Here is a 20,722-nt window from a genome sequence, read left to right on the forward strand (position 1 = left end):
AACTGGACAGGGATGTGCAAAAAAAATGAAGCTAGACCACCAACTTACACCATACACCAGAATAAACTCAAGATGGATCAAATACTTAAATGTAAGCCATGACACCATAAAAGTCCTAGAGGAAAATATAGGCATGAAAATTTCAGATATCCCACATAGTAATATTTTCACTGATACATCTCCTAAGGCAAGGGAAATAAAGGACAAAATAAACAAATGGGACTACATCAAACTAAAGAGTTTCTGCTCAACAAAAGGAAACATCAGCAAGATGAAAAGGAAACCAACCATATGGGAAAACATACCAATGATACCTCAGACAAGGGATTGATCTTAAAATATATAAAGAACTTACATGTCTCAACACAAAGAAGACAGACAGCCTGTTGGTGGAAATCAAGTCTCTGGGTAGGGGCATTTCACGCCCCCCTGTCCAGGTGTCCTGTGACTCAGTTAAGCAAGCTGCACTTGCTAATGCTGGCAGCTGCATGTTAGCTGCAAGCTGTTTCAGGCCACTGTGCTATGGTATCCTGAGAACAAAGGGACTTTGCTGAGTACTCCATCACTCCCTTGTCCTATCATCCTGTTTGGAACTTAGCCTTAAGGACTTACAGTTCTGTTTTGTATCTAAGCAGTTAATGTTTGAATCCTGGTATCCTGTTTTCCCTGTAAGCAATAGGATGTGTATCCTGTAATTGCCACTCTCAGATTTCAATAAAAGGAAGGTGCTTGCTCTGCTCAGTGCTGATCTTGCCTGAGCATGCAGCAGCCCTCCGTCCGTCCCATTCTGTCTGCTGGAATTGCTTCCGCGCCCTCGACCACAAAGCACTACAACAACAGCCCAATTAAAAAATGGGCAAAGGCTCTGAACAAACACTTCTCCAAGGAGGATATACAGAGGGTCCATAGGCCTATGAAAGAATGCTCAACATCACTAGCCATCAGAGATGCAAATAAAAACCACAATGAGATACCACTTTACACCAGTCAGAATGGCCATCATCAACAAATCAACAAACAAGTGCTGGCGAGGATGTGGAGAAACGGGAACCCTAGTGCACTGTTGGTGGGAATGCAGACTGGTGCAGCCACTATGGAAAACAGTATGGAATTTCCTCAAAACACTAAAAATGGAACTGCCTTTTGAACCAGCAATTCCACTGCTAGGATTATACCTGAAGAATCCTGAAACACCATTTCAAAAGAACCTATGCACCCCTATGTTCATAGCAGTGCTGGTTACAATAGCCAAGTGCTGGAAACAGCCTAAGTGCCCATCTGTAGATGAGTGGATCAAAAAACTGTGGTACATTTACACAATGGAATACTATGCAGCAGAGAGAAAGAAGGAACTCCTGCCATTTGCAACAACATAGATGGAACTAGAGAATTATGCTTAGTGAAATAAGCAAGACAATGAAAGAAAAATACCGTATGATATCACCTGATACAGGAGACTAATGAACAACAGAAACAAATGAAAAAAAATGAACAAGGAACAGAGTTAACAGTTATCAAGGGAGAGGGGGGAGGGAGGGAAGGGGATTAGTTGTGGGAAGGGAAGGAAGAGAGGTAAGTAGGGGAAAGGTTTAGTAAAGGAACTGGTATAAATAACTCATGGACGTGGACAACAGGGTGGGAATTGTCTGTGGGAGAAGGGGTGGGCTGGGTGGGGGGTAGCAATGAGGGAAAAAGTGGGACAATTGTAATAGAAAAAGAATAAAAATTAAAAAAAAAAAACTTATTCAGAGTTTGGCAATCTACAACCTGAAAGCTAAATCTTATTTCTGTAAATACAGTTTTATTGGAACTCACACACAAAAAGAAAGGACAGACTGATGAAGAGAGCAATGGAGGGATTTTATACAAATGAGATGTGAGTTTAATTCAATTCAGTTCAATCACAAGTGGCTGAGCACCATGTCAAGCAAAGGTTAAGTACCAGGAATACAATGAAAGACAGAGAACGTTCCTACTCTTAATGAGGAATTCAAAGTCCAACTGAATGTGTGGTTTGGAATAACCGTCTTGCTAAGGACAAACAATGGTCTGACTTGGATACATCAAGAGATCCAAGCATGTTTCTGCCATGATTCCTCAGTGTATAATCATAAGAAAATCAACATCAAATTCTAGATAATGTGTTCAGGAAGCAAGGAGGCATTTCTAGTTAAGCCAGAACACAAAACTGTATAAAAGGTGAGGACTAAATATAAGCAGGAGCTAAGAAGAATCTATTTATTAACAGAACTTGATATAAAAAAAAATCCTTATTAATGAATTTCCTTTTCTCCTGCAGATTCTACTTTTGATCTTTAATAGAATTATTTACATTTAACATACAAAACCACTTATTTCTTCAAGAAAAGGAACAGTCAATATACACACCTTTGAATTGGGATGAGGACATTCTGAGATTTTTTTTAAAACCAAAAGAACAAGTTGGGTTGAATTCTTCATTTCTAAAAGTATAGCTGCTGTTGTAGATGAATTTCTTTACCATTAATAGCTTTAATATGCTAAGCATGACCAGGGTCTTTTAAATTGTTATATTGTATTTTTGCTGGAAACGTGAAAATTAAATTGGCTATTTGCCTCTGAATAAAGCAGCTGAGCATTGGAATAACAGGAGTGCACACAATAATACAAATGGAAAGAAAGATCAGACTGAATCACAAATTAGAACAAAACTAATGCCTATCAAAACTCATGCAACAATGTCTGTAATAATCTGAAATACCTACGTATTACCCTGGCTGGTTTGGCTCAGTGGATTGAGCGTCGGCCTGCGAGCTAAGTGTCGCTGGTTCGATCTTCCAGTCAGGGCACATCAGAGAAGGAAAACTCTGACTCCAAAAAACCTCTGCTGCCTTGCGGCATACCTCTCCAGGGGAAAGGCTAAGGGAGTAAACCCCGACAGAAAATCCGGAGCCGGAGTCCCTAAGGCGGTTTGACGTTGTAGTCAACACCGGCAACTCCTGCGGCGCACCTGAAGCCAAGCTGCATTGACTCCGTCTTTCCCTTGGACTCTTCAGCTGCGAAGAGAGGGGGGGTCTGCTGCATGGGCAACAGCAGACCCTCCATATCACCCTGCCCAGGCTCTGTAGCTTCAGCTTCACTGGAGAGGACACTCCAGCGTCATCGCAAGATGTCGATTCAACACAGGAGGAGACAGATACCGTGTCACTCCCGAGTCGGACTGCACAGCCATTCTCGGCGGTGCAGATAGACTCTTAAGAAGCTACACCATCGTCTCTCGAGACGGACGGCTGCCGACGACCCTGGGGAAGCACAGGCAGCATAATTTAGGGAGATGTAAAATATATGCCTCTATCATGGCAATGGAAATGCTTCCCTTACCAGTAAGCAAGTCACTCAGGCGATTCAAAGATGAAACAGACTGGGACAAAGCAATTGTCTGAGTAGCATAATTAGCTGACAGCTCAGAATGTTTCTAATTACCAGCCCTATTTATCAGGGTTAGGAAGCATTCTGCTGAGGAGATTTAAATCTGCTCTTGCTGACGTCAATGGAAGACTGTCTGCCAATCTCCAATTCAGTGGGCACAAATGGAAATACTAGGTCAGGTTTTCATTTTAAAAAGAAAATGTCCTAGTGTTTAGCTTTTCTCTTTTATTTTTATCCATTCATCCATCCATCCATGCAAATATTAATGTAGTCTAAGGTGACTGCTAGTTCTTTCTTTTTTTAGCTAGTTTCTTCTCTTTGTGCCTCTGTCTCTTGCTCTCTCTTGCACTTAGTTCAATTTCAGTGACACTTTCTACAACCCTCAGTGCAAAACTGGACTTCCACAGCAATCTTCAGTTCTGAAGAGAATCTCAGAATTTCCTCAAGACTTAATCTCAGCCATGGTCAACCTAGAGTCCCATATCGAGCAATTTGAGAACTGCTCAAAGAGCTGGTATGCAGCAAAAATGTGACTGTTCTTTGATATTCTTTAATAGGAAATGGGGTGAGGGACATTAATGGTCAGTGAATAATGTACAGGTGACATTTATAACACAAAAGAGAAATGAACACAGGAGTTACATGCTGTATTTATACTCTACTAGAATGTCAGTCCCTTGAAGATAGAACTTTACCTCTCTAACTGCTGTACCTCTCACTGCCACAAAAAAGGGCTCAATCAACAGTCTGTGAGTGAATGACTGACTACGCCCAGACTCTTAAATCGAAGCATTAGTTTACCTCACTCACTTCTGGCAATATTCATCTTTCACAAGTAAAGGAAATGTCAAAAATAATGTGAAGTTCTTCCTCTTCTCTTCACCAAAATTCAGTCCTAAAGCGATTAGGCGGGACAGAGTCATGTAGGATTCTACAGTGTGTGGTGCCAGGAGGGGAAGGTGTGGGAGGGGAAGATGCAGTGGCCCATGAGCCATTAGAGCACAAGGACATGGGGAGGGCATCCATATTAGCAAAGAAAATATTAATGCTACAGGTCAAGCAACTTACCCAGGTTTCGGTTTACACAGAATTTGCTCAAAAATCATTACCCATGTGACAAAAATGGCACTTTATTTTCAGAAAACATGTCCAATAGACCCTTGATATTCAATGAATACATTCACAGTTTTGACAATCTGATAACAATTTCTGAAAATTCACCCTGTGTGATGATTTGGAAGTTTGCCGAGACACAAACTGGAATCACAGCACTGTGTAACTGGTTCCCAGAGCGGATCATTTCACTTACTCATGGCCGCTGGCCAATCATCTGACAACATCATAACCTCTTGACCAGTCACCTTTAGCCAATATTCAGAATGAGAACTGAGAAAAACTGCTGTGAGGCAACTGGCTATTTTCTGACCTTCAGTCCCACCAAGACTGCTGGGGAAAGCTCTCTACCCATCTTTTTCCATCTGATAGCTACCTGGATATGAAGATACTATAGTTTCCACCCACCATTCCTGTGAAGAAAACACTGAACAGTGTTCAAGGCGTTTGCCCCTGCTCTTTGGATCCTCATTTGGACTATGCTTCTTTCTATGTGACAAATAGTAGTACAGGAAGACACATCGGGTAGATGATTCTGACAAGCTCTATAAGATGAAATAAATAATAAGTATACTTTAAAATAACTCAACAATCTTTATTTTACCAAATAAGGGCATCAAAAGTTTCTGAAGAAATCCTTACTTCACTTTTTTTCTTTTTACTCTGACATAAATCCTGTTTAAAGAAATGTGAACTACATCAAATAATCAATAAATATTTTCTGAGACACTACTATGTGCTAGGAGTTGCTGAGAACTAACAAGAGTTGTGGTTCTAACTTCCAAGGAACTCAAAACAATGACCTCTGATGATGCCAGCTACTTGGTCTAAACTAGCTAAAAGCAGTGGCAGTCCTAAAACACGTATGTAGGTTTCAAACCTGAGAATCTCTAGAGTGTGGACTTGGAGAACAAAGAATCTTAGACTCTTTCTATGACACTAATTTTGTAACAATGGAAAACAGACTCTCTAAGCTTCAGAAAAACTAAAAAAGGTTTCTTCTTAAAATGTCAGCAGATCTCAATGATTAAGCAGATGAAGAATACAATGAGTGAAACACCCATATGTTCTGAAGCCCAATCTAGCCTGGGGTAGCTCCACCAGAGGAAGGGTCTCAGGAAAGTATCTGGGGAGAAGATAAAAAAGGAAAGGCTAAACATTGATAAACAGAATAATAAGCTAATAGAGAATTACAAAAGTAAAGAAACTTTTATCTCTTCTTCCTTACAGTTTCTCAGTATTCTTGGTGTAGATGAGGAGCTGAAGATACCACCATGACTGATGTGAAGGGAAAGAAGAAATCACTTCAGTTACCAGTTAGGAGGAAGAACTAATTCTACCCTAAGGATTTGAGCACCATCTGAAGCATTTCACACTACTGGCCTCAAACCAAATTCTGCCATGGAGTGTAGTCTCCCTTTCCTCCTGGGTAGTAAGAAGCTGCAGATGGAAACAGACTGCTGGACTATTTTGTGTGTCATATGTCACTTCTGAAAAAAAAACTCCTTTTAAAAGAGAAATTTTAAAAAATTATCCAATTTGAATGAAGCATGGCATCAAAAGAGCTGTGATGGTTTTAAAATATGTCCATAAATTCTTTCACACTCCTCTCATCAACAGGGAAAGTTTAATTCCTCTCCTTTGAACAAAGGCTATTCCAGGGCTTGCTTTCAATGAACAGATTGAGGTGGGATTATTACTGGGTGAACTTTAAGGCTAGGTCATAAAAAAAAAAAAAAAATTATAGAGCTCTTGAGATACTAACTCTTAGAAGCCAACCACCGTGCTGTGAGGAAACGCAGACTACATACAGAAGTGACAAGAAGGTGTTCTGGCTGACAGCCCAGATCTAGTCAACAGACAGCATTAGCAGACAGACATGTGAGAAAGCCTTTGAGATGCCTCCAGTCCCAACCACCATCTGAAGGCCAATGCATAAGAACCCTGAGAGCTGAAGAATTATCTGTCTGAGGCCAGTCCACCCCCAGAACCATGAGAGAAAACAGTAATAAATAATTGTTGTTTTATATTGCTGTTTGGGATGATTTATTACACAGCAATAACTGGAACAAGAGCTTCCAACTAATCTGTCCTTTACAGTGATTATTCCAATTATCTTCCAGAAATTAATAGTTCTGCTTATGCTGGATTTGAGTCTGGGAGCCATCAACCAGACTACTACATAGGACCAAAACGAATACAAGTGCCAGGGACTCTTTAGGCCTCATTGTTGCTGGATTCATTTCTTTGTGGACGCTAAAAGGAGAATCATAATATGTCTCTGGTTATTGCTGCTTCTCTATTCTAATTAAAGGGAGTTGAGGAATCAGACTACAAAAGGAGTTTTGAAGTTTTTAATGCTAGTATTTTAGCCAGAGTCCACATTATCAAATTATCTGTTGCTCTTTGAGTTTCATTATTATTTTTACTTTAACTGTTATCATGTACCATGTAACATGTTATCATGTCAGGGCACATCAGAGAAGGAAAACTCTGACTCCAAAAAACCTCCGCTGCCTTGCGGCATACCTCTCCAGGGGAAAGGCTAAGGGAGTAAACCCCGACAGAAAATCCGGAGCCGGAGTCCCTAAGGCGGTTTGACATTGTAGTCAACACCGGCAACTCCTGCGGCGCACCTGAAGCCAAGCTGTATTGACTCCGTCTTTCCCTTGGACCCTTCAGCTGCGAAGAGAGGGGGGGTCTGCTGCATGGGCAACAGCAGACCCTCCATATCACCCTGCCCAGGCTCTGTAGCTTCAGCTTCGCTGGAGAGGACACTCCAGCGTCATCGCAAGATGTCGAATCAACACGGGAGGAGACAGATACCCTGTCACTCCCGAGTCGGACTGCACAGCCATTCTCGGCGGTGCAGATAGACTCTTAAGAAGCTACACCATCGTCTCTCGAGACGGACGGCTGCCAACGATAATCTCAGTGGAAAAATCCCCAGAGCAGCCAAAGCTCAATGGCCACTGAGCATCCTGTGCTGGGCACTGAAAGAACACAAGCAGCAGATGCTGTCAGCACAGCCCCCACCTTGCTGCTGTCCAATGACTAGAAAATGTCCCTCTACCATACCAGCTGAAGGTGCTAACTTCTAACTCCTTACTTGCATGCACCCTTCACATATAATTACCCATTTGCATAGCTTTGAAATTCTGTCCTATTTAAATCCCCTCAAATTATCTTAATCCCCTAATCAGGCAAGCCTAAAATTCAGTTAGATGAGGCTAGGGAAGAATAAAATTACATAATCCAAAAACCAAAGGTGAAAGCAAAGCCAGCAAGACAAAAGGGACCTACAATGAAGAAGGAAAAAGTGGGCAGAAAGTGGTTGCGTGGAGAAGGGCAGGGCCTCCCAACTTGTTTCCAAACCTAGGAACAGGCCCTGCAGGTCAGGAGGCCAACTCCATCTTCCTGGAGAGGGATTTCCCATCAGACCCCCACAGCCAAACATTCTCACCAAGGAACCCACCATTCAGCTTGTAATTCTCCCTTCACTCCCCTCTGGGGAATCTCAGAGTAGGCATTATATCCACCTACTTGTTAAACTATTTTATACAAGTATCAATTATATCATCCTTCAAAGAAAGAAAAAATGTTCTCTCTTATTTTACAAAGTATGTAACATGAGATGGCCATAGAGTTTTATAAACCTTTATAAAAGTAGCCAGACACAGCCATGGCAATGGTACCAGCTATGTGCAAGAGGTGACTAAAAAATGATTATTAAGATTTTTAAAAAATGTTTATTGATTTAAGAAAGAGAGAAAGGGAAGGAAGGAAGGAAGGAAGGAAGGAAGGAAGAAAGGAAGGAAGGAAGGAAGGAAGGAAGGAAGGAAGGAAGGAAGGAAGGAAGGAAGGAAGGAAAAAAAGAAAGAAAGAAACATTAGTGTGAGAGAGAAGCATCTATTGGCTCCCTCCCACACGTGCCCAACTGGGGATTGACCCCACAACCTAGGCATGTATCCTGACTGGGAATCGAACACCCAACCCCTCAGTGTGTGGAATGACACTCCAACTAACTGAGCCAAATTGGCCAGGGTAGTTCTTAACATTTTATGCCAGGATCCTCTCTCAAAATAATAGAATCTGGGGCCTTTAGTTCTCTGATATAGCAGAAAAGAATAGACAAGCATCTGGGCTGCCATTGTCCCAGGTGGGCCAACAGCATTTAGCACAATTTAGTGAGTCCTTCTCCAGGAGTCCAACAGTAAAGGCCTTGCTTATCTTCCAACAGTTTCAGCAGAAAGCAAGCCTTTTCACATGATCATACATACTCAGAATTCCTCAATTTGCACCAATCACAATAATGTCCTAATAATCTTCAGGTTGATTCCCTTTGGAGGTGAGTCTCCACTGACATACATAGTCCAAGTATGATGTTTTTATGTACTGGTACTGTCTCCAAGCTATTCTGATTGCTTTCTTTTCAGACAGCTGAGACCAATCTCAGGAATGGATCTGAAATTCTAAAAATGACCAAGGAACACCAACAGTTTAAATCAAATTAGTAAACTATGGGCAAATCCACATGGTAAACATGGACTGTGGGTCAAAGGAACTGTATCTACATACTCCATTCTCCTGTACTGCTTTTTGGGACCAAGCCCCTGTACTCTGATCACATTAAGATTGGATGACTACATACCACAATTTTCCCAGGGCAGGGCCATTTTTACTTTTAAAAGCATTCTGATTTAAATGACATATCATAGATCACTATACCTAAAAGCAAATTTAAATCAGCCAAAGAGATAAATTAAACTTTTCTTTAATTTATTTACTGATTGATTTTGGAGAGAAAGGAAAAGAGAGAGAGAAACATTGATTTGTACTCCACTTACTTATGCATTCATTGGTTGCTTCTTGTATTATGTGCCCTGACAAGGGAGAGAATCTGCCACCTTGTTGTATTGGGATGCCACTGCAACCAACTGAGCTACCCAGCCAGGGCAAAACTTCTTTATTGACCCTCAGATGCCTCATCCAATAGGCTTCTTTTTACCTTCTCACTTAAGCTTGGGATTTCTTGTCCTTGAAGCATAAGTGATTCTACTTTCTCTTTACCACTTGTACAAATCCTCCTTTTCCTTTAAGCCTCAGCTCAAGCACCACCTCCTTCAGGAAGCCTTCTCAGTTTACTCTAACCTCCATAGATCTCTTCTTTCTTTGAAGTTTTAGCACATAACTTGGCACCTCCTGAGGTTTTAGTATTACTTTCAAGTGGTTTTTGTATGTGTAACTACCAAAGTTTTAAGTTATTCAAGAGCGAAATCTTTGTTTAATTGATTCTTTTATACCCCTTACATAACCTAGCTTCGTGACAAGGACTTAATATCTATTCAATAAATATTTTCTTATTTCCAAACCTGCCTAACCAGCTGGCTTGAGGCTGTAACAAGAAGACTCCAGGAACCTCCCACTGCTTACTCCTCTTCTCACAGCACACTGTACCTTTCCTTTAAAGCACTTAACACAGGTTGCAATTATATACTGATCTGTATGATTTTTGTTTAAGGCCAGCCTCCCCATTACATTGTAAGGTCCAAGATCACAGGGAATTTGTGTGCACTCTTTATCAGTATGTACCCAAGACCCATCACAGTGCCTGGTGGTGTTTAAAAAATATCTGCTGACTGGGTGGATGTCAGATGGACAAACAGATGGATAATGGGGGGAAAATGATCTCAAAGTGAACTATAAAGAATATTTAGGTTTTAGGGACAAAGATTTGAGAAGTAAATCTGCTTACATTTCTAAAAAGGTTACATGGTAGTACATCACAGGCCCATTAAAACCTCCTTTCCCCAGATGTAGCCAGAATAGTTAGGCTTGCAGCCCTACCAATCTAGGATCTAAGACATGAGTGACCATTACGTACCATTATTTCTCCCTGTTATATAAGTTGCTAAAATACAAAAACCATTTTTTCAAGGAGACAGAGAAAATGTAACCACCCTAGTGAATAAGACCAAGCTCGCAAAAGCCTTCCATGCACTGGCTCAGAGCAGCAGCTGTGAGGCACGCAGCCTCTGATGGCACAGTCTCACTTCACTGGTCCAAAATCAGCAACACGAAGATGTCATGGTGCGGACAGTTACACACTGCTGTGTCACACTGCGCTGCAGCTATTTTTGCAGTTAGATCAATATATACTATGAAATACTGAGAAAGAGAAATGTAAAGAAAATCAGTATAATTTTGGAGCACTAGGCAATCTGCTGATTAATTGAAAGATCTGATATTTATATAATGCTTTAAAATTAAAAATCTTTAATATTTCTGCTCTCATTTAATCCTTATAACATTCCCATAAAATAGAAAAAAGTTATCTCTGATTTACTGATATAGAAATTTAGGAATCAGAAAGGAACCACCAGCAAGTAGCCAAGATTGAATTCACAAGCCTTCTGACCCCATGTTCTTTTCATTACCCCTTGCACACCTTCAAGGAAAGTGCACCTTCTCAGTTTCTTTTTTTTTAAGTTATTAAACAATTTTATTTCAGATGGTACCTGCAAAGTTTCTCCACTGTAAAACAATTACTATTTCTCTCTTCATAACAACTATCTGGAGAGTGTTTGAGACTATGCAGATACTGTTACTTCTCAAACCCTGACCCAATCATTTTAGCATCCATTAATGGTGTTTGTCAGTTATCAAATAATGTCATCGTTCTTTAGACATTTATTCATTGGCATTCTACTCTTTTATCCCCCATTCTTACATTCTTTGTTTTAGTTAACAATTGCTTCACAACAAAGTGCTATAATTCTTAGTGTTTAAAAAAAACCCATCATGTTGCAGTTTCTGCAGGCTGGGAACCTGAGCATGGTTTACCCAGACCCTCTGACTGTGTCTCACAGGTTACAGTCAAGGCACTCGCCAGGGCCTCAAAGGTCTTAAGTCTCAACTGAAGGCGAATGTGCCTCCAAGCCTGCTCAAGCGGTTGCTGACTGAATCCAGTTCATTGTGGGCTGCAAATTCCCAGTGGTAGCAGCCGCAGGGGTAGAGAGAAACAAACCTGGTTTCAGCACTGTGGCCACTGAGATAGGTGATATCAGCAGGTCCTTCCCTCAGGCTGGAGTTATCCTTGTTCATAGTTATCTCCCAGGGCCAGAATGTCTCCAGGAAATGCTGTCTTATGCTTTCTTCGGGGCTTTACACAGTTGGTCCCAGCTTTGGTCCTCTAATGCCAACTGTCTCCTTCTAGTCCAGAGCAGAGCCCAGGATGTGGCTCACACCAGGCTGGTACATCTGCAGAGTTGCTAACACTCAGGCCAGCAGCAGCCAGAGGAGGGCAGCAGGCATGCATTCAAGATGCTGGGCAGTCTTCCATGCATCATCCCATCTGTTCGTCATTTTTTAATGGTTTATTATTTTAAGTATACTTAATTGATTATGTTGTTACAGTACAGTAGTCCCTCGCTAATATCGCAGTTCACTTATCGTGGCCTCACTGTATCGCGGGATTTTTAAAAATATTATATTTAATTATTTATCGTGGATTTTTCGCTATACCGCGGGATTTTGCAGTACCGTATACTTATGTTGTTAAAGTTACGTAGGTTTAAAAGTATAGAATAAATTTAAGGTTCCTACTTCCCGGAGGGGTGGGGGCGGTCTGGAACATAATACTCGCAATAAGTGAGGGAATACTGTAGTTCCAATTTTTTTCCCCTTTGTTCCCCTCCACTAAGTACCCCACTTCCCTCCAGCAATCCCACCCTCCTTAGTTTTTATATATACATGGGGGGTCATGCATATAAGTTCTTTGGCTTCACCTTTTCCTATATTATTCTTAACTTCCCTCTGTCTATTCTGTACTTACTTACTATGCTTCTTAATCCCTGCACCATTTCCCAAGAAATTCCCCTTCCCCCTGCCAGCTAATAACCCTCAAAATGATACCCATACCTATGATTCTGTTCCTGTTCTGGTTTGCTTAGTTGGATTTTATTTTTATTTTTCAGATTCAGTTGTTGATAGTTGTGAGTTTGTTGTAATTTTAATGTTCATAGTTTTTATCTTCTTTTTCTTAAATAAGTCCCATTAACATTTCATATAATAATGGCTTGGTGATGATGAACTCCTTTAATTTTACCTTGTCTGGGAAGCACTTTATCTGTCCTTCCATTAAAAATGATAGCTTTGCTGGATAGAGTAATCTTGATTTGTAGGTCCCTGCTTTTCATCACTTTGAATACTTCTTGCCAGTCCCTTCTTGCCTGCAATATTTCTTTTGAGAAGTCAGCTGATAGTCTTTTAGGCACCCCTTTGTAGGTAAGTCTCTTCTTTTCTCATGCTGCTTTTAAGATTCTCTCTTTATCTTGAATCTTTGGCATTTTAATTATGATATGTCTTGGTGTGGTCTTCTTTGGGTCTAGCTCGTTTGGGACTCTCTGTGCTTCCCGGACTTATATGTCTATTTCTTTTGCCAAATTTGGGAAGTTTTCCTTCATTATTTTTTCACATAAGCTTTCAATTTCTTGCTCTTCCTCTTTTCCTTCTGGCACCCCTATGATTCTGATATTGGTACATTTACAGTTGTCACAGAAGTTCTTGAGCCTCTCCTCTTTTTTTCAATTCTTGTTTCTTCATTCTGTACTGGCTGACTGTTTTTTTATCCTTATATTCCAAGTCATTGATTTGAACCCTGGTTTTCTTCCCTTCACCATTGGTTTTGTGTGGATTTTCCTTCATTTCATTTAGCATAGCCTTCATCTCTTATGTATCTCCTACCCTGGCTGGTTTGGCTCAGTGGATTGAGCATCGGCCTGCGAGCTAAGTGTCGCTGGTTCGATCTTCCAGTCAGGGCACATCAGAGAAGGAAAACTCTGACTCCAAAAAACCTCCGCTGCCTTGTGGCATACCTCTTCAGGGGAAAGGCTAAGGGAGTAAACCCCGACAGAAAATCCGGAGCCGGAGTCCCTAAGGCGGTTTGACGTTGTAGTCAACACCGGCAACTCCTGCGGCGCACCTGAAGCCAAGCTGTATTGACTCCGTCTTTCCCTTGGATTCTTCAGCTGCGAAGAGAGGGGGGGGTCTGCTGCATGGGCAACAGCAGACCCTCCATATCACCCTGCCCAGGCTCTGTAGCTTCATCGCAAGATGTCGATTCAACACGGGAGGAGACAGATACCGTGTCACTCCCGAGTCGGACTGCACAGCCATTCTCGACGGTGCAGATAGACTCTCAAGAAGCTACACCATCGTCTCTCGAGACGGACGGCTGCCGACGACGACAACGACGACATCTCTTCTCTTATGCGTTTGCCGTACTTAAGCTTATCTGTTAAGTCTGCGAGCATCATTATCACCAGTGTTTTGAACTCTGTGTCTGTTAGGTTGGCTATCTCCTCGTTGCTTAGTTCTCCCATTGGAACCTTGATTCATTCCCTGTTTGGGCCATACTTCTCTGTCTTCTCATCTTGACAGGCTCCTGTGCTTGTTTGCCTCTGTGTCTTAGGTAGAGCTGTTGTACCTGCTATGTTTAAGGGGCGGGGCCTTAGGCATTTGTTAGTACAGGCGACCCATTTCACCATGTTGTGGCGCTGTATGTGGGTGAGGAGTCTGAGAGGAAACAATGCCGCTTGCTTAGCACTCGCCCCTTTTCCAGGCATTTCTCCCACTTCCATATGGGACTGGCGCCTCTCTAGCTATTGTCCTAGCTGTTGTTCCCAGATTGAGTGGGTCTGCGATGTTCTAGGACCATGGAGGCCCTTTAAACAAGCAAACTCTATTGAAAGACTGGCAGTTTCTTCCTCCTCCCCAACCACCACTGGCTTGCAGTCAGAAACATTGAGGCTTTATTTTCCCCAACACTGGAACCGTGAACTGTGCAGTCTGGTCTGGTGCTGGGAGTGTTCCCCAGGTGGCCCTCCCTACTTTTTAAAATGTGTAACTGTGCTTACTGTCGGCCTGCCACTGCTGTGGCCACCACACTGTGTCCTCTCCACCCCTCCTACCTGTCTGGATGAGTATTTCTTCTTTATATCTCCGTTTGTTGGACTTCCATGCAGCTCAGTTTTCTGGAACTTCTGGTTGTCTCTAGTTTTGAGGTAGCTGTATTCCTTCTTAGTTGTGGAGGGAGACACAGCATGTCTGTCTAGTCCTCCATCTTGGCTGGAAGTCCTTTTCAGTTCTTAAACCAACTGATTTCGTTCTTTCTCAGCATATGATTGTGAAAAGAATGTTGACTTTTGGAAACGAAGGCATCCTCCCATAATCTTCTCCTTACCTCCACCTACACTAGAGGTGTGCTCAGTGAGCAAACAGGAAATGAAGCAGCAGCAGGGACCAACAAGAAAAACAGGATAACAATGACAGAAACTTAGGGTCTGTTCTCTCTAGGAAGTTCTGCTCAACTTGCAAAAGCTTTTGGTCAAGGACCAGCCCAGCTAGAGGAAGCAATCATAATAGTGACTAGTAGTGCACTTGTAATATAGCACAGGAAAAATTTAAAATCTTGACCCAGGCCATTGGGGAGAGTCATTGGCTTCTGGGATCTAAAATTTGGCCCGATCATTCTCAGAAACAATGCAACTCCTGAGTCTATCTTTCCCTTTGCAGTTGTGCTCACTCCCTCATTACTTTTCATCTAGTCAACCAGAATGGCCTCCTAACTTGTTTCTGTGCTTCCAACTCTCCCCCTTTTCAGTCCACAGCCCACACTATCACCAATGCAATCTTCAGATGGCATTTCCTCTAGAAATCTTTCTTGCTTCCTCCCAGGGTAGGCTTTTTGGGATTAACCCCTCCTGCCTATGCTCCAATGGCACTTGGCACTTCTCTGAACTATAGTATCTCTCCCCATGTATAGTATAAACTCCCCAAGGCTGTGGTCTTGTCTGCACACAGTCTAGAGGCTGAGATGTGGAAGATACTGAATAAATGCTTATCAAATTGACCTGGTTATGCTTTATTTTTGCCCTTAAAATCTAGCTTGTTAGGGAAGCAGGATGTTCAGTGGGGAAGAGCAAAGAACATCTCTGGGAAAGGCACTCATGTTTCACAGTCTCCCAATGTGTCACCTCCACCCATAGGCTGAGGAGAATGCTGAACACAGAGGGGCCCGGAAAAGCAACTCAACCACATCACTTATGTGATGCTATGATCACCTCCAGTCACTCTGCTCACCACAAGGAAGGTGGGAAGGTGACCAAAACCTTCTATTCTTCCCTCAAAATATTACAAGTTTTCCAGTGAAAAGCGCACAAACGTCATGTGTCTTGGCCTTGTCCCAAGGGCTCTCGGTTTATGTGTACCAGCTGCTGTGCTAGTGTGATACCAAAAGTGGAAATGGGAAGATGAAGAACCCTTCTCATTTTTGCCCTTCAAAATCAAAAGGAAAATAAAAGTTCACCTCAAAAATACTCCCTTGCCCCATTTGCTATACACAGCTTATTCTGTGAGCAATGTACTGTTGGTCAGTATTTGTGAACCACTGTTTCCCTTTGTTAATAGGAAGGTTTTAGGGATCTGCTGTCCCCTCAGAGCTGGAGAACTTTCCAGGCCCAGATCTCATGTTGTTACAGTTTTTTCAACCCCAGAACGAAGTCACAATAGAGACCTATCCCAACTACTGTATCAAATAATAAGCCAAGCACCAATGAACATGAGTGATGCAGAGAACTTCACACCTTCACTGCAGCTTCTCTTTCCAGCTCCCTCCTCTGACTGCTCCAATTCTGACAAGGTTTTGAATATCAATCCATCCATAGCCCTACCACCTTTCATGCTCTCCCACTTCCTCAATGCCCTCCCTCTCCCTCCTTATGCAACGTAAGACTATCAATCATTATATCACTTCCCTGTATAAACCCTCAATTCCCTTGTCATTTTCTGCTTTGTTGAACTTTTTAGGCTAAAACCCAACACTACACACAAAGGCAGGCACATGAATGATCAAAGCAGCGTTTATAATAACCAAGAAGTGGAACTAACCTAATGTCCATCAACTGGTAAAGGGACAAACAAAATGGGTATATCCATACAATGGAATAAGATTCAGCAATAAAAAGGGACAACCACTGATATATAATATGAATGAACCTCAAAAGCATGCTAAGTGAAAAAAGTCAGATACAGGATCCTACACATTATAGAATTTAATTTATATGAAAGGTTCAGAAAAGACAAATCTATAGGAATAGAAAATAAGTGTTTGGTCCTCTGGAGCTGGGAATGGGAATGAGGGGTCTTGCTGGGGTGATGGAAATATTCTAAAATTGAATTGTGGTGATGGTTGCACAACTTGGTCAATTTACTAATAATTATTGAATTGTACAATTAAAATGGATAATATTTATGGCATATAATTATACTTCAATAAAGTTGCTTTTTTTAAAACTTCTAAATTCGCCTGTTTTCTGATTCACTGGTGCAGCTATAAATAGCTGAAAAAAAAAGAAAAGCAACCACATTGGCTCCTTAAGGCTCAAGTGAGTTCTTGATTCTGTCCTGCACTCATACTCTATTTCTCAAGTTCCTTTTGTCTTATATACTCCCCAATTATTTCACAAATTCTCTCTCCTCAAATCATTAACACCTCATCTTCTACTCTCCCTTTTCATCTGATAATCCCACTTCCTTCTTCACTGAGGAAAGAGGCCATCAGAAGAGAACTTCCAGATTTCCATCATCACACATACCTGCTCCTTGTTACTATTATGCTCTGTCTAGCAGCTACGTGTGGCTATTTAAATTGAGATGAAATAAAACTAAATATTCAGTTCCTCATTCTTACTAGTTACTTTTCAAATGCTTCATAGTTACATGTGGCTTGTGACCCCTATACTGGACAGTGCAGATACAGAACATCTCCATCACTGCACAAAGTTCTACTGGACAGTGCTGTTCAGAGACTACCTATCTATATGTCTATCCAAAACATATCCTTTACTTATTTGTGCATTTCCTCTCACCTAAGTCAAGGGCACTGCTCCTGCAATTCTTTCCTGCCTCCTACACAATCAGTTTTCAGCTCTATAAGAGATCATTTCCATCAGTATATAAACATGACTGTTACTTTCCTCATCTTAAAAAAATAAAAGAGGGGCAGTGTGGGGTGATGGAAAAGCTTTGTAAATAGATAATGCTATTGTCAACATAAAAACAAAATGATAAATATATGCCACTGTAGTAATCATATTGCAATATATAAATGTATCAAACCAACATGCTGTACACCTTAAATTTACATGGAAGTTATATGTCAATTATATCTCAATTTAAAAAATAATGGTAATGGTTATACAACATTGTAAATGTAATTAATGCCACTGAATTTTAAGTGGTTAACATCGCAAATTTTATGTTATATATAATATATATGCTACCCTAATAAAAAAATGTTTTAAAGATTTTATTTATTTATTTTCAGAAAGAGGGGGAGGGAGGGGGAAAGAAAGGGAGAGGAACTTAGATGTGCAAGAAAAACACTGATCAATTGCCTCTTGCACACCTCCAACTGGGGACCTGCCCTGCAACCCAGTATGTGCCCTGACTGAGAATTAGGCCTTTTGCTTTGTGGAACAATGCTCAACCAACTGAGCCACGCCAATCAGGGCTAAAAATATTTATTTAAGGACAAAAATCTTTTCTAGGCGTCACTTCCCTGCAGCTACCACCAGCTATGGCCCTGTTTCTCTGTTTCCCTTTATGAAAAAAAACTTTTCAAAAGGTTTGTCTGTATTTGTCTTCTCCAGTTCTTGTCCTTCTGTTTTTGCTTTGACCCCTCTAATTTCTCAAGTCCTTCTGCCCAACTACTCCGCAAAAATTGCTTTTATCAGATGCCAAATCCAATGACCAGTTATTCTTCATCTTACTTGATCTATGAACAGCTTCTGATTACTCCCTCCTCCAAAAACATTTTCTTACCTGTTTCTGGGTCCCAGACCTGCCTCTCAAGACCTGCTCCTCTACCTTTTGCTCTCTGATCTCTTGGATCCTGGGCTCTTCCCACCAGGCCTCACCAAACTTCCTTAACTTCAACTGTTTACCTGGATCTCTGCCCACAGACAACCTGACTCTTCCAACTCACTACCCACACCCCCGCCATTATTCCTTCACCTGACTGCCTGACTTCCTTCCCTCTCATCATGAGTTCTGAGACCTTTATGAAGAGCCAGCCAAGCCCTTGTCTATTTGGTCTCTCTATTTAAGATCTAGTAAAGCCTCTCCCATCTCTGACTAAGCCTTCTGCCTTAAAATGATGGATATAAATTTCTAGCTTCTTAAAAAACATAGTCAATCTTCCTGTGTTAGAATATCCTTAGTTAAAATAGCTAAAATTGTTGCCAGAAAGAATCAATGTCACACTCTTATTTGTATTTTCTTCAGTGGATGTACCAGCTTTACTTAGATTCTTTTATTTGGGTAATACTTTATTATCAGAATAATACTTTATTCTGGTGTCTAGAAAAAGAGAGCCCTCTTTTAGATTTCTCAGGGGACTGGACAAGGATAGAAGATATGCTTGGATCCAAATAAAAATAAAATGATGGCTACTATTGTCAGCCCAGGACTAGAAGTTATTCAATCCTAGATCCCAATTTCCAACCTTTCTAATCATTCTACATCCCTTAGGATTAAAGCCACATACCTAGATGCATCAAGGAATGGTCTATAGGCCAAGCTGATCCATTCTTCTCTATTGGATGAATACTTCGGCTCCCGGGGTGTTTCGCTCATGGTGTCCAAATCCACTAAATAATGGCACTTACTGATGTCAATCTGCAATAGAGAAAGGCCAACTCTTCATCAGTAATTACAAAGGCCCTTTCAGGGTAAAGAACATCAGTTGCAATTCTAAGCATTCCCACGGGGTTTTAGAAGCATCCAAGTTCTCAGAATATGTTACCTGTGCTTCTGCACTCAGATAAGAATGGTGGGTGTTGGGTTATTATTTAGACTCCTGGGAGTAATACATGTACACTGTGTGAGTTCTTCTGACTCTAGTTTGGGTATTAAATCTGTCTAGCCATACAGACATTTCTGAAACTAGTGTTAAGTCTACAACTTATTAAAAAAAACTATCTTCTGCTCCTGATTACACCCTTCCATTTATCACTTCTTATTCCAGATTGAAAAGGCATGAGTACACACACATGCTAATGTGTGAGGGAACCCTGTCTCTGCTGACAGAGCCATGGGAGTTTACCCTACACCTCACAAATGGTACAAAAATATCATGCATATTGTCTCCTTCAAAAAATTCAACAGAACCAATGGAGACATGGGAACTGTCCCTGTAGCAAAAGATCAATAAAACTGTGATATCAGAACTATAAAAGTGGAGAAAATTATGAACAATATATAGTAACTATAAGCAAAGCAATAGTCATTTAGTTGCTCATGGCACGGACACACCACAGCATCACAGGTGCTCATAAGAGAATACTAATACATTTCTTTAAAATCATTTTGCTACTGTGCTTATAACAAAAATAATTCAATGGAACATGCTATAAAACTGTAGGAGTGACAGCTCTATCTAAGACACAGAGGCAAACACACACAGGAGACTTCTGGCCAAGATGGAGGCCTAGAGTGACACACTCCGTCTCCCTCCACAACTAAGAAGGAATGCAACTACTCCAAAATCAGAAATAACCAGAAGTTCCAGAAAATAAATGGAAGTCCAATGTATGAAGTTATAGAGAAGTGGTGCTCATCTGGACAGGTAGGAGGGGTGAAGCGGGGGAGGAGAGGTCAGGCTGTGCTGGCGGCAGCAGCGGCAGGATGGCGGTAAGCACAGACACCCATATTTAAGGGGAGGAGAGAAGCGCCTTGGGAGCACCCCCAGCTGCAGGTCAGACCCATCAGCTTGTGATTCCAATGCCAGGGAAGGCAGATCCCCATTGCCTTGGACTGTGAGGCCTGGAGGGGGAGTGGGGACAGAGGAGGAGGTTCCCGGTCTCTCAGCGGAGAGTGAACGGCAGGAGTCCATCTTGGACACCTTCCTCCCACAGAAAACACCACAGCATGGTGGGACAGGTCGCCCAGTTGTGACGAGTGCACAGGGCTCCGCCCCCTATAGCGTAGGAGGTGTGACAGCCCCGCCCAGGAAGCAAAGGTAAACACAAAACTGTCAGGAAGGCACTGGTCATGATAGAGATCCCAGCGACATAGCTGACCAGACAGCAAATATCTAATCTAATGAAGCAACAGATAGGAAATCTTTCTGAGGCACAGT

The 20,722-nt window shown here is 41.6% G+C and overlaps 1 protein-coding gene across 2 annotated transcripts in view; it reads right to left on the reverse strand.

Moving 5' to 3' along the window:
* ALG9 (ALG9 alpha-1,2-mannosyltransferase) overlaps positions 1–20,722 on the reverse strand; it is a 119,450-nt gene that overhangs the window by 11,546 nt on the left and 87,182 nt on the right. For both annotated transcript variants that reach the window (XM_090265913.1, XM_090265915.1), the window contains exon 14: positions 19,130–19,260. In XM_090265913.1, the coding sequence (XP_090122039.1) occupies positions 19,130–19,260 (131 nt within the window). The remainder of the gene's footprint in view (positions 1–19,129; positions 19,261–20,722) is intronic.

Source organism: Furipterus horrens, unplaced genomic scaffold (genome assembly GCF_987537825.1).
Source record: "Furipterus horrens unplaced genomic scaffold, mFurHor1.1.pri manual_scaffold_2, whole genome shotgun sequence".
Classification (NCBI taxonomy): Eukaryota; Metazoa; Chordata; class Mammalia; order Chiroptera; family Furipteridae; genus Furipterus; species Furipterus horrens.